Source organism: Ranitomeya variabilis, chromosome 6, assembly GCF_051348905.1.
Source record: "Ranitomeya variabilis isolate aRanVar5 chromosome 6, aRanVar5.hap1, whole genome shotgun sequence".
Taxonomy (NCBI): Eukaryota; Metazoa; Chordata; class Amphibia; order Anura; family Dendrobatidae; genus Ranitomeya; species Ranitomeya variabilis.
In genome coordinates, this window is record NC_135237.1 from 477,246,822 (window position 1) to 477,262,266 (window position 15,445).

The 15,445-nt window shown below is 42.4% G+C and overlaps 1 protein-coding gene across 1 annotated transcript in view; it reads right to left on the reverse strand.

Moving 5' to 3' along the window:
* Positions 1 to 15,445, reverse strand: part of TRPA1 (transient receptor potential cation channel subfamily A member 1) — a 181,902-nt gene that overhangs the window by 48,801 nt on the left and 117,656 nt on the right. The window contains exons 10-12 of the mRNA XM_077270649.1: positions 13,901 to 14,001; positions 12,794 to 12,963; positions 7,109 to 7,273 (exon numbers count right to left, since the gene is read on the reverse strand). Of these exons, the coding sequence (XP_077126764.1) occupies positions 7,109 to 7,273; positions 12,794 to 12,963; positions 13,901 to 14,001 (436 nt within the window). The remainder of the gene's footprint in view (positions 1 to 7,108; positions 7,274 to 12,793; positions 12,964 to 13,900; positions 14,002 to 15,445) is intronic.

A 15,445-nucleotide genomic window follows, 5' to 3' on the forward strand; every position in this document is an offset into this window, starting at 1 on the left:
TGTTTCTATACATTGTTTTTCTATTAATTGTTCCTTTACAAAAGGTGACTATTATTTCAAGAAACTTGTGACATATCATCACTACAGCCCCATTGCCCAGACCCCCCACTGATTACTTGAATCTTACAGCTATAAGCGTAAATAGAGGAGTCAAGAACATGGCAACTGTATTCTGTATATATCATATTTAAAAAAAAAAAATGGTTAGTATCCTTTAAGTTTCATTCACACTGTTCAGCAGCTCTATTTTCCTGTCACAAGACTCCATGCTGGATCCCATTAAGCCACAATAGTCCGCTGTGATCTACCTGAGAATCTCCCTTATTTTAGATACATAGAGGCATTATCAGTGTGAGACATGGAGAGCAGACAGACAGTCATTACATGTCTCACACCAGTATCCTATCATTCAAAATAAGGTCAACAAGGCAGATACTCATGCAGGTCTTATGTGCAGCCTATAGAACTCATTTACTATATATATATATATATATATATATATATATATATATATATATATATATATATATATACACACATATGTATATATATATATATATATATATATATATATATATATATATATAGTACAGACCAAAAGTTTGGACACACCTTCTCATTTAAAGATTTTTCTGTATTTTCATGACTATGAAAATTGTACATTCACACTGAAGGCATCAAAACTATGAATTAACACAAGTGGAATTGTATACTTAACAAAAAAGTGTGAAACAACTGAAATTATGTTTTATATTCTAGGTTCTTCAAAGTAGCCACCTTTTGCTTTGATGACTGCTTTTCACACTCTTGGCATTCTCTTGATGAGCTTCAAGAGGTAGTCACAGGGAATGGTTTTCACTTCACGGGTGTGCCCTGTCAGGTTTAATAAGTGGGAATTCTTGCCTTATAAATGGGGTTGGGACCATCAGTTGTGTTGTGCAGAAGTCTGGTGGATACACAGCTGATAGTCCTAATGAATAGACTGTTAGAATTTGTATTATTATTATTATGAGTTAGATTGATTGGTAACAAGAGCGAAAAAAAAAAGTGAGATCTAAGAGCTAGCCTTCTATAAATGGAGACATACTTTGGGGATGCATTCGTGCAGGGGTGCATTTGTGCACTGTTATTCGTGTACATTTACTCAAAGTACTTTTTTCTAAGTACTCGGCAGTTATAACATGGCAGTTAGACAGGCCAGGAGACAGGTAAGAAAAACTAAATATATTCACTATTCATTTGAAACAGAACAAATACTCACCATATGTATTTGTATAATCTATATCCTGGCTGCTGTATTCACTCACATTCACCGCCCTTGCATAAACTCTTTACACTCCATCCATATTGGCCCCTCTGTCCTCTCCTCTCCTATGTATAGCACTCATGCTCTGTTCAGATTGTTTAACAGCGCTGATCCATTCAGTCCCACCATCCAACACAAGAGACGCTCTCACAAATCACTTAACCATCTGCTCACTCTTTCTATCCTCCTTCTCCTAGTTGCTGGAGACATCTCTCCCAACCCCAGCCCCCCATGTTATAGTCAGTCAAACCTCCCAACTGCTACACTCAGAAACCCCTCTAACCTTATTAATATTCCATGCATGCCTTCTGTCTCTTTCAATTGTGCCCTTTGGAATTCTCGCTCTGTGTGTAATAAACTCTCCTTCATTCATGACTTCTTCCTTTCTAACTCTCTTAATCTCCTGGCTCTCACTGAAACCTGGATCCAGCAGTCAGACACCACCACTGCTGCTGCTCTATCATATGGTGGACTACACTTTTCTCATACCCCAAGATCAGACAACAGAGCAGGTGGAGGCGTTGGTCTGCTCCTTTCACCCAAATGTACCTTCCAAATTATCCCCCAAGTACCCTCACTTGTATTCCCTTCCTTTGAGGTCCATGCTGTCAGACTCTACGTCCCCTTCTCCATGCGAGTGGTGGTGGTGTATCGTCCTCCCGGCCCCTCTCATCAGTTCCTGGATCACTTTGCCACCTGGCTTCCACACTTTCTCTCCTGTGACACCCCCACCCTTATCATGGGTGATTTCAACATCCCCATTGCTTCTCCCCTCTCCCCATCTGCTTCTCACCTTTTATCTCTAACCTCCTCTTTCGGCATCTCGCAGCATACTAACTCTCCAACACATGAAAATGGAAACTCCCTTGACTTGATCTTCTCCCGGCTTTGCTCAGTGGACGATTTCACAAACTCCCCTCTCCCCCTCTCTGACCACAACCTTCTTTCATTCTCTATCAAGAACTGCCATCCCGCTCAGGTCACCCCCACTTTCCACACTTATAGAAACATACAGGCCATTAACACCCAGAAACTTATGAAGAACTTGCAGTCCTCATTGGCCCCAATCTCCTCCATCTCATGTCCTGATTCTGCTCTGAAGCATTACAATGAAACCCTGCAAAGTGCCCTGGATGAAGCTGCACCTCCTATACATAGAACAACTCGGCACAGACGGCGACAACCGTGGCACACACTGCAAACACGTTTCCTGCAGCAGTGCTCCAGGTGCGCCGAACGTCTGTGGAGAAAATCTAATCTACCCGAAGATTTCATCCATTATAAGTTCATGCTAAAAACATACAACTCTGCCCTTCACCTCACCAAACAAACCTATTTCAACACCCTGATCACCTCACTGTCAGATAACCCTAAACGTCTCTTTGACACTTTCCAGTCCCTACTCAACCCAAGAGAGCAGGCCCCAACCACGGATCTCCGCGCTGACGATCTGGCCAATTACTTCAAAGAAAAAATTGACCACATTCGACAGGAAATCATCTCCCAATCTCTTCATACCATGCACTGTCCTCCCTCCCCCACTGCATCTAGTTCACTCTCTGACTTTGAGCCAGTTACAGAAGAAGAGGTAGTCGGGCTCCTTGCATCTTCTCGCCTGACCACTTGCACCAGTGACCCCATTCCGTCACATTTCCTCCAGTCCCTTTCCCCGGCTGTCACCTCTCACCTAACAAAAATATTCAACCTTTCTCTCACTTCCGGTATTTTTCCCTCCTCATTTAAGCATGCCATCATACATCCATTAATTAAAATACCATCCATCGACCAAAACTGTGCCGCTATTTATAGACCTGTCTCTAATCTTCCATTCATCTCTAAACTCCCCGAACGCCTGGTCCAATCCCGTCTTACCCGCTATCTCTCAGATAACTCTCTTCTCGACCCACTTCAACCTGGCTTCCGCTCTTTTCACTCTACTGAAACTGCCCTCACTAAAGTCTCTAATGACCTACTAACAGCTAAATCTAATGGTCACTACTCCATGCTAATTCTCATGGATCTCTCCGCAGCATTCGATACTGTGGATCATCAGCTCCTCCTCAATCTGCTCCACTCCATCGGTCTCAAGGACACCGTTCTCTCCTGGTTCTCCTCCTATCTCTCTGGCCGATCCTTAACTGTATGTTTTGTTGGTTCCTCCTCCTCTCACCTTCCCCTTACTGTTGGGGTTCCTCAAGGATCAGTCCTAGGCCCCCTCCTCTTCTCTTTGTATACTGTCCCTATTGGACAAACAATCACAAACAATCAGTAGATTTGGTTTCCAGTACCATCTCTATGCTGACGACACCCAATTATACACCTCTTCTCCTGTTATCACGCCGACCTTTTTAGAAAACACCAGTGATTGTCTTACCGCTGTCTCTAACATCATGTCCTCCCTCTATCTGAAACTGAACCTGTCAAAAACTGAACTCCTCGTGTTCTCTCCCTCTACTAACCTACCTTTTCCTGACATTGCCATCTCCGTGTGCGGTTCCACCATTACTCCAAAGCAACATGCCCGATGCCTTGGGGTCATCCTTGATTCCGAGCTTTCATTCACCCCCCACATCCGATCACTGGCTCGCTCTTCTTATCTGCATCTCAAAAACATTTCTAGAATTCGCCCTTTTTTTACTTTCGACTCTGCAAAAACTCTTACTGTTTCACTTATTCATTCACGTCTGGACTATTGTAACTCTCTACTAATCGGCCTCCCTCTTACCAAACTCTCCCCACTCCAATCTGTCCTGAATGCTGCATCCAGGATCATATTCCTCACCAACCGTTACACCGATGCCTCTACCTTGTGCCAGTCATTACACTAGCTACCCATCCATCCCAGAATCCAGTACAAAACTACTACCCTTATCCACAAAGCACTCCATGGCTCAGCACCACCCTACATCTCCTCTCTGGTCTCAGTCTACCACCCTACCCGTGCCCTCCGCTCCGCTAATGACCTCAGGTTAGCATCCTCAATAATCAGAACCTCCCACTCCCGTCTCCAAGACTTTACACGTACTGCGCCAATTCTTTGGAATGCACTGCCTAGGTTAATACGATTAATCCCCAATCCCCACAGTTTTAAGAGTGCCCTAAAAACGCATTTGTTCAGACTGGCCTACCGCCTCAACGCATTAACCTAACTATCCCTGTGTGGCCTATTAAAAATAGAAAAAAAACAAAACACATAATCAGGTTCCTTGCATCGTGTTCTCATACACTTTATGCAGTTAATAGCACTCTGTGTCTGTACTGTTACATACTTAGGCAGTTAACTGGTTCATGCAGCTTTACATGAACACCCGAGCCTTACACTATGGCTGGTCCAAATAACTAAAGCAACTGTTACCATCCACCTCTCGTGTCTCCCCTTTTCATCATAGTTTGTAAGCTTGCGAGCAGGGCCCTCATTCCTCCTGGTATCTATTTTGAACTGTGATTTCTGTTATGCTGTAATGTCTATTGTCTGCACAAGTCCCCTCTATAATTTGTAAAATGCTGTGGAATTGGTTGGCGCTATATAAATAAAATTATTATTATTATTATTATTATTATTATGGCAAGAAAAAAGCAGCTAAGTAAAGAAAAACGAGTGGCTATCATTACTTTAAGAAATGAAGGTCAGTCAGTCCGAAAAATTGGGCAAACTTTAAAAGTTTGAAGAGAAGGAATATAAACCAGCTCACCCGTGATGCATAAGTTGAGTTTCGGGAGCAGGGACCCGCTGTGTCCAGGCGTGTAGAATCCAAAAGAAAAAATGTCCAGCTTCACCGAATCCGGGAAAAAGGTTTTTTTATTCACAAACTTAAACATGGAGGATACAAACTTCAGCACAAAACCATATGGGTACGAATCTCCACGCGTTCCTGGAGACTAAGCTCCCTTAATCATGATCATGAAATTTATTCACATGATTGTGAATAAAGAAAACTTTTTTTCACGGATTCGGTGAAGCTGGAGTTTTTTGTCTTTTAAATTTTAAAAGTGTCCCCAAGTGCAGTGGCAAAAACCATCAAGCGCTACAAAGAAACTGGCTCACATGAGGACCACCCCAGGAAAGGAAGACCAAGAGTCACCTCTGCTCCTGAGGATAAGTTTATCCGAGTCACCAGCCTCCGAAATTGCAGGTTAACAGCAGCTCAGATTAGAGACCAGGTCAATGCCACACAGAGTTCTAGCAGCAGACACATCTCTACAACAACTGTTAAGAGGAGACTTTGTGCAGCAGGCATTCATGGTAAAATAGCTGCTAGGAAACCACTGCTAAGGGCAGGCAACAAGCAGAACAGACTTGTTTGGGCTAAAGAACACAAGGAATGGCCATTAGACCAGTGGAAATCTGTGCTTTGGTCTGATGAGTCCAAATTTGAGATCTTTGGTTCCAACCACCGTGTCATTGTGCGACACAGAAAAGGCGAATGGATGGACTCTACATGCCTGGTTCCCACCGTGAAGCATGGAGGAGGAGGTGTGATGGTGTGGGGGTGCTTTGCTGGTGACACTGTTGGGGATTTATTCAAAATTGAAGGCATACTGAACCAGCATGGCTACCTCAGCATCTTGCAGCGGCATGCTATTCCATCCGGTTTGCGTTTAGTTGGACCATCATTTATTTTTCAACAGGACAATGACTCCAAACACACCTCCAGGCTGTGTAAGGGCTATTTGACCAAGAAGGAGAGTGATGGGGTGCTACGCCAGATGACCTGGCCTCCACAGTAACCAGACCTGAACCCTATTGAGATGGTTTGGGGTGAGCTGGACCGCAGAGTGAAGGCAAAAGGGCCAGCAAGTGCTAAGCATCTCTCGGAACTCCTTCAAGATTGTTGGAAGACCATTCGCGGTGACTACCTCTTGAAGCTCATCAAGAGAATTCCAAGAGTTGTGCAAAGCAGTCATCAAAGCAAAAGGTGGCTACTTTGAAGAACTTAGAATATAAGACATAATTTCAGTTGTTTCACACTTTTTTGTTAAGTATATACTTCCACATGTGTTAATTCATAGTTTTGAAGCCTTCAGTGTGAATGTACAATTTTCACAGTCATGAAAATACAGAAAAATATTTAAATGAGAAGGTGTGTCCAAACTTTTGGTCTGTACTGTATATATTATTTACATATAAGAAAAAAGTGTGGATTGTTTTGAAAGTTGGATAGCAGATGTCAAGGTATCATTTTACTCAGCTTTCTATGACTTACATTACCATATGCTGTAAATGGCTTAGGAGGTTGATCGTACTGAGAGATTCCCTTTATATTAATGGTACATAATTTAAAAAAAAAGTAATACAAATGTGTGTAGGACTCAGTATTCTGCCCAATTAGAGAGTAGTAGGGTGCTCCACACATATTACTGTCGGTATTTTACAGCAATGAAGAAAGAGGATGATCCAGCTTCAAAGCTTGCAAAAATTTATTGGATTAAAAAATATTAATAGATTGCATCATGAGTGTAAAGCTTTGTTAAAGAATGCAATGGTTGTTCAAAACGCGTAGCTGTCTCTACACTCATGAAGGAATCTATTAATATTTTTTAATCCAATAAATTTTTGCAAGCTTGGAAGCTAGATTATCTTCTTTCTTCATGTCTACGAGTGGTTCCTTGCAGATCCGTGCCTCCTGGGATGCCTAGCTCAGGTGAGCTGGTTAATCCTTTTTCTATTTGCAAAGTATTTTACTGCACCATGCTAAGAGAAGTATACATCTGAATAATAAATAACGTATATTTGCAGAAGTGATTTAAACATGGCAAATTTACATCTAGAGGAAACATTTTACTTAAAGTTTATTTACACACCTTAAAAGAAGCGCTCCCTTCTTGAGTAAAATAAAAATGATTCTATCATGTCCATTTTCTGCAGCCAAATGCAGCGGTGTCATTCCTTTTTCATCTGCATCATTTAGAAGCGTGGCATCTGGCACAAATCGTAGGAGCCGTTCACACGTGTTGTAACGGCCATAACTTTATAAAGAAACAGGAATGTGAGTTTATAAATATAAAGTCTAATCACTACTAATGTATACAAATAATAATAAAGAAATAGTCATATGTAAATGTATGAATTAATTCTACCTATGTGAACTGAGCCTTGAGTTCACAAATCTATGAATATTAAACCTGGATCTGTAATAGTTCCAGTATTCAGGATTGTGTTTAAATATGGTTAGTGACGTATTAAATTAGAAATACCATCTAAGTTAACATAAAAACTCAATGAAAAGGAATATGTCAGTAGGTTTTTGCTATAAATTTTGAGAACAGCAAGAAAGCTTGATTCCAGGGATGTAACACTTACTGGGCCGCTTGATGTAGTTTTGATTGAATACCTAAAGATTAGTCTGACTGTTGGTCACAGGAGCTGTAGATCAGGGAGTGTTAATTTCATGTTAATAAAACACTATTTGCATTGAAATTACAACACATACCTGAAAAAGTGACATATCCCTGGAATCAGGGGTCTCGATTAGTGATGAGCGAGTGTACTCGTTGCTCGGGTTTTCCCGAGCACGCTCGGGTGGTCTCCGAGTATTTAGGACTGCTCGGAGATTAAGTTTTCATCTCCTCAGCAGCATGATTTACAGCTATTAGCCAGATTGATTACATGTAGGGATTCCCTAGCAACCAGGCAACCCCCACAGGTACTCAGTGTTGTGAATTCCGTTCTTGGGCTCCCTCCGGTGGTTGTGAATAGCACTTTTGTGAATTCTGCCCTTAGGCTCCCTCTGGTGGTTTTGAGTGGAACTGCTGCTCCTTGGGTTTAGCATTAGCAGCTGCTTCCACTGATCATCTCTCCTGGCTCTGCTATTTAACCTGGCTCTGGGCTTCAGCCAGTGCCAGCTGTCAATGTTTCTTGGTTGGATTCAGATCTCTCCTTGGATTTCTCTGATCGCCGGTCCATTTCAGCAAAGCTAAGTCCTTGCTTGTTCTTTTGTTGTCCACCTGCTGTGGACTTAATCGCTCAGCTCATGTTATGTTTTTTCTTGTCCAGCTTTTCAGTATGATATATTCAACTTAGCTGGAAGCTCTGAGGAAGCAGATTTGCCCTCCACACCGTGAGTCGGTGTGGAGATTATTTTTGTAAACTCTGCGTGGAATTTTTTAGCTTTTAATACTGACCGCACAGTAGCCTTTTCTGTTCTGTCTATTTAGGTAGTTTTGGCCTCCTTTGCTAAATCCTGTTTTCATTCTGTGTATGTCATTTCCCTCTCCACTCACAGTCAATATTTGTGGGGGCTATCTTTCCTTTGGGGGTTTTCTCTGAGGCAAGATAGCTTTCTGTTTCCATCTTTAGGGGTAGTTAGTTCTCAGGCTGTGACGAGGTGTCTAGGGAGTGACAAAAACATCCCACGGCTACTTCTAGTGTTGGTGTTAGGATTAGGAACTGCGGTCAGTACAGATACCACCTCCTCAGAGCTTGTCCCATGTTGCCTCTTAACCACCAGGTCATAACACTCATAAATCATTCAGCTGCCATGACGAAAACTAAATCTCCGATTACTAACAAATACCCGGAGGTCATCCGAGCAGTGAGTACACTCGCTCATCACTAGTCTCAAGCCTTATATTATGCTGCTCTGAGATTAAACTGCAAAAACCTGCTGACAGATTCCCTTCTTGGAACACAGAGGCAGAGTGTATTATGAAGCGTGGTTCAGCAGCACAAAAGCCTGAGCAGAAGCAAGCACAGCACCAAGAACAGAATAGAGGTAAAAGGAGTAGTCAAGTGACAGTCACCAAGAAAGATGGGCATTGTTATAAGTGCAGTGCCAGCTTCCTCGTCAACCACCAGTGCACCAGAAAAGCAGCAGAATCTGTTTGTTGGTTGCTGCCCTCTCAAATTAGTTTGGCCCTTGCTGCAAAAACAGGAGCCAGAAGGACAGCGGAGTGAGCAAAGTCAGACTTAAAAGAACCATCAGATAATTTGTTATCCAGGGAAACCAGTTTAAAGATACTACTCTTTTAAGGAAAAAAAATGGAGCCAAGCTTGGTAATGCTATAAAATAGGCAAAGAAATTCATTTTTACCAGTTGCAGCCCCTATAGTTCCAGCAGTGCTCCTCTGCCAATGCCAGTGATGGTTTACACATGTGACCCTAGCAGAAAATTACTGGCCTCAGCAGCACGGCTGGCTCCAGGTTTTCGTGGGTCCCAGGCGAGAGCGTCTCTGTGAGCCTCTTTAATGCATACCACGATTCACGATACACAGTTATGAAATATGGGTATTTTACAATGCCAAAGATTTCACTTACTTCTTACATTACTTGAGTGATATCTATTGTACCTTCTACAATAGCTCAGAAACCGGCGAATGCTTGCAGCGCACAGTGCACGCACTGGGGGGAAGTCAAAAGTCTGCCGTCACACAGAGTGACTGCTGACTTTTCATTTAAGACCCGACCATGTTGCCCTCAATACAGTGTTATGGCCACCACACAGTCCTCAATACATTAGTATGGGCCCCATATAATGCCCAGTATAGTACAATGGCCCCATATGATGCTCCATACAATATATAATGGCCCCATATAGTGCTCCATACAGTATAATGGCCCCATATATTGCTACATACATTTAAAAAATAGCGTGTCGGTGTCTTCAATGATGAGTTGGCCCCCGGCACTTGCCTGAGTGGTGACGCTAGGATGGCTGAGCAGTCAACGACAGTCTACCTTGGCAGTGCATCTGAGGTCAGTGATTAGCTGAGACATTTAGGTGATTTACAAGAGACATTACAGTTGCAGTCTTGTAAACAAACCCTGGCAAGGAACAGTAGCAAGGAGGCACCCTGAAGGGAGGGGCTTCAAGGAAGTGAAGTGGTGCCTGAATGACGCCACCAGGCAAGACTCAAATACGGCATAGTAGAAGAGGAAGCAGAAACAAAGCACTGGCTTTATGGAAAGACAGAGAATTTTATGCCGGTAAATAAGACTATCGGTTAATGTAATGATAATAGGTACAAGGAGAGATAGATGGAACGTGTCACACAAGCTGTGTTCCAGAAGACGTTTCTGTGGGCCTTACCCTTCAGGGAGGCCAGAGCGATCTCCACTTGTAACTCTGGGCTGACATTATAAATGTTAGCAGCCCTCTGCAATCTGGTCAGACAATGGCTTATTCAGGCCATCAAATAAGGGCAGCATGCAAAACAACGTGCCCATAGGGAGGGCCCTTGCTGGGGTTCCACCATTAAATGTGGTACTGACATTAACATTACTACCATTGCTGTCAGCTGCCTCCATCTATGTGGCCATACCCTGCTCGTAGTGCCACTTTAAGTGGTGCCTGAATGACACTGCTGGGCAGGACTCAAATATGGTACAGTAGATGAGTAGGCAGAAACAAAACACCGGCTTTATTAAAATACAGGATTTTATGCTTGAAAAGAAGATTAAAGGTTCCTGTAAGAACTTCAATAATAGATACAAAGAGAGAAAGCTGGAATGTTTCACCCAAGCTGTGTTCCAGCAATTGGAACCCAAAATGAAATGCAAACAGTATAAACAATTTCTGCACACTACTCTCTTCTAAATTCCTATCTGGCTTCTGATAATCAAGCCACGCTGCTACAGCGCTTTAACTAAAGAAACCTGCTCTATATCCCAACTCAGTTGAACACTGGTGTCTCACTCACAGTTCTGCAGCACTAAGGAGAAAGTTTGCTGGCTTCTGCTTCATCCTGATGTAGTGGAGCTGAGTTTACTGTGTCGCACTCCTCTTTCAGGTTACAGTTCTGTCTTCGTCCGGGTCTGGGGTAGTCTCTTCCCACATTAAATGCTGATGGATCACTGGTACCACAGTGTTTCTTTCTCTCTCCAGATTACCGATGCTTGGGGGAAACAGTCTCAGATGTGCTATGCAACCCTTTCCTTCTAACATTGTCCTGATAGCCGTTCCTGCAGTCACCAGGAACTATCTTCTTCCATAAAGCCACTAATTTGTTTAACAGCCTATCAATATTCAGACAACCTTATTGTTTTGTCTTCCTGACACAGGTACGAGTCTCTCCCTGTCATCACATCTGGGACAGACAAACTTCCTGCTTCTTGTTCAAACCAACACACAGCAAGCTGCAGGGGGAAAGGACTAGTCCAAGTACACTTCAAATCAGAAAGGAAAATTGTCTCTTAAAGTCACAATGTAATTCAGTTCTTGGTAGAGACTTACCCCCTACAGAAGCATTACCTATCTTTGCCAAAATAGATTTTGATAATCAACCACCTCTTCAAATTTGCTTTGCTGAAGTTGCTCAGTAAACTGCTAATCTACTTGCAGTATATAGAGACATCTGCATCCAATAGAAAGTCTCTGCTGCAGAGCTCCCATTGAATAAAATAAAGGCAGCATACTGTGATTTCTCTGATATTGATGGTGCTTTCATGCTGCTGCAGTGCAGTATAGCGCAACCTCCACCAGGGGGAGCTTGTGAGGGAAGTGAGGCTGCACACACAGAATAGCAGCACAGGCACCACCAAGGGGCGAGAGAGTGGTCAGACAAGCAAAACCAAAAAACAGTCAGAAGCAGAAATACCAGAGGTAGCAGCAGTACATGTGGTAAGGAACAAGCCAGGGGATTCAGCAACGGTTAGAAGCGGATAAGACAAAGACAGAAGGCAGAAGCGAGTCCGAATACAAGCCAAGTCAAAAACCAGGGAATCAAACAAACTTACAGGGAAACACTGGGAAAGGTCAGACAGAGGGAGTCAACAGACACGAGGCAAGTCAGGGATCACAGCAGGACAAATCAAGATCTACCAGAGTCAGGTACAGACACCGAAGACAGAACTATAGCTGACACAGCCAGCAGGATGCATTGGAGCTAAATAGCAAAGCTGAACCCAGAACGAGGAAGAGCAAAGTTAACCCTTGACATAATCTGCCCAGAAAAAGAGCAGACAGGAATAAACCCCGGAACGGATAATGAGTGGCGCAGTGTGCTGGGCTGTTGTATGTATTGCTGGATTTCAGAAAGGTGTAGGACTCTGCTAATCAACTGCATGGCAAATTTCTAACTTATATTATAGGGTTGTCCAGGACTATGATATTGATGATCTTTCCTTAGGAATAGGTCTTTGGTATCAGAATAAACCCCGATCCTCCCACCGATCAGCAGTTCCCGTGGCCTCCAAACTTACACTGTGTTAGAAGCCAAACATCCACAGCTCCGTACACTGTCTAATGACCATTCTTGGGTAATATAGCTTAGCTTTAATTTACTTCACCAGGAATTAAGCTGCAGTACCAAAGAACAGCCACTACATAGTGTGCAGAGCTGTGGGCTATCTGTCTCCATAAAATGTGTACTTCTGTCCTGCAAACAGCTGATCGATGGGGGGCATGTGTTTGACCCCAGCTGATCTAATATTGATGACTGTCCTAAGAATAGGTCATCAATATTCTAGATGTGGACATGTTTTTAAGTATGAAGCTATATTACACTTTAACTGAACATTGCATCAATACGGTACAAAATAATATAACATACAAAGCCGCAAAGTGCAGAGCTGATCTTTTATTCTTGGTCTTAGAATACAGTGACACGTTAAGTCCAAGTAGATTGTTTACAGAATTCGGGACACCATGACGGCAGGCATAATGTAAGGGGGTGCAGCCGTCTGTATCTTCATCACTCACAAGACTCTTGATGTCTGCCCTCTAGCATAGAAATTATGGAAAAATATATAGTCAATGTAAGTAGGGAATAAATGAGAAAAAGAATATAAAGTCAGAACATACATATAAATATATATTAGATGCCAGCTTAAAAAAAACTTTTAGATATGAAAGATATTGGTGTACTTTGATCAACTCAGTCTTGAACAGTGTTTGTTGCCAATAAAGGCATCAATAAAGCAAGAAGGAACTACTTCCACTTTGCTGCTAATAAATACTTCAGATCTATATAAAAATATGGGCTAATTAGGTTCAGGACCCCTGTGACTCTGTTTCAATTACATAGAGGTCATAATTCTCCAACACTCCTCATGTTGCCAAAAAGTCAAAGAGGGTGTCCAACTTCAAAGCATTTTACACAATCAAGGAATGGGTAAAAAATACAGATTTACAGATTTATAAATACAATAATAAATCTTGCATAATATTTATTGCGTGCAGAAGGGGTGTCCTGATCTCCTGTTCTTCATCACTGTGATTGGACTAAATGAATGTCGCGGCATGGTAGAACACGTGAGCTGCATTCTCTTTAATGTCTATGGGCTGACAGACAGAGCTGAGCACTCTACTTGACTGTTTCCCACAGTGTCATGAGATGCAAACACTCAATCTCTAATCTCAGTGAAGAGTAGAGGGGGTTCAGACAGGCAATGCTATGGACAGATGATGGCACCTGAACAAGGTGTCCACAGCTCTGCAGATCCTTCAATTAGCAGTTATGTGGGGGTTCCAGGAGCTGAAACCCACCAATCTAACAATGATTGTCTTACTGAAAGATAGGCCTAAATATAAAAGTCCTGGAAAACTCTGCTAAGTAATAATTGCCGCCCACCAGACAGATGTGACCTAGAAAAGTATTATTAGTTGCAATACAAGTAAAACAATAACAATAAAGCCATTCACAATTGCCAACATTTACCTGTAGAAATTCTTCTCTGATGTTCTTTAAACCTCCCGGCTGTAAAACAGTCAGGTGAAGAAAATTCCTTCCATAATTATCTGTTAGCTTTACATCAGCTCCTAAAATGGGGTATAAAGCATATCCATGCATTTATAAGTCACAAAATGATAGAGTGTAATAGCATGGCTTACTGAGAAGTTATTTCTCCACCATATAGAAGTTTGTTGACTGTTATACTGTTATTCACAACACCTACATCTTAAAGGGAACTTGTCACCCCCAGGGCGTTTTTAAGTAAAAGAGCCACCTTCAGCAGCACTAAGGCTGCATTCTGTGAAGGTGGTTCTTATGATTCTGATCCCTAGTAACACTGTAATATTGACTTTTATAAATTGCGACCCATAACTGTATTGAGTCCCAGAGGTATGGTGTCTCCCCCTGTTTCAGCCACCTCCCAGCTGTCCAACATCCAGCTCTTGCGTCTGTGCGCTGCCTCCTGTGTTGCTGTTACATGCCTGGCGCCTGCCCCATCTCCCTCCTCCTCCTTCTCTTTCCTCCCTCGTCAGCGTCAGATGAGCTGAGCTCCCCACACGCAGTTCACTGGCAGGTCAGCTCATCAGACACATATATAATAAAAGACCCAACACAGGGCTCAGGCTCAACCACATCATTAGACTTACTGTCTGATGTGTTAGTGTTTGAACAGTCACTCACCTATAAGCCCAATTCAATGATAAATTTTATAGGGCCACACAAAATTCTCAAACAGGCAATAATATAGGTGGGACTGACAATATAGTTGACCCCTGTTAGAGTCCATGCCACCAGTCCACAATAAGCCAACCCTTATATTGAAAACACTAATTTGTAATGTCCATTTGATATTTAAGCACTTGAAACTACTGTTCCACCAGATGCAAAGTAAAACTACAACAATAAAATGTAGTAGTTAATAGTAAGGCCAAATTACAAAAATGCCAAATTGCAAAGATTGCGGTAATAGGGGACAAACACCCAAAGGGGAATCAGAACAGGGGCAGCTGGTAGTACCTACAGATCTATTCTGTGCAGTCGACAAGAATGACCTGCTAAGAAAAAATAAAGACCGGAGACATATTGGCCATATAAGAAGAGATTCATATTTGCGCATCCTAAAAAAATCAGGTTTGTTTATAAGACCATGTAAATAGTAAGTCCTCATTTAGACCTAACGGTGTGACACAGTTCAAATTAAAAATCCATTTGGCCTTTTGTTCCAAGGAGATGTTCCCACCCTTAATGTCCGGTTGAACACCTGCAAGTCCCAGGATCCTGGTTCCCCTCTACTGTGAATTATGTTCAGCCAAATAGTGAGAAGCAACTGACGTGAGAGTCTTTCCTTTCTCCTTGTCCTTTTTAGCCATTGTGATGTTGGAGAAGTGCTGCTGTATTCTTCTCTTCAACTCCTGCGTTGTTTGTCCAACGTATATCTTGGGACACGGACAAATTAAAGCGTAGACCAAGTTTTGGGATGCACACCAATTTATATTTCAGTTCATCTCTTTAGGTTTTAGTATAAAACCA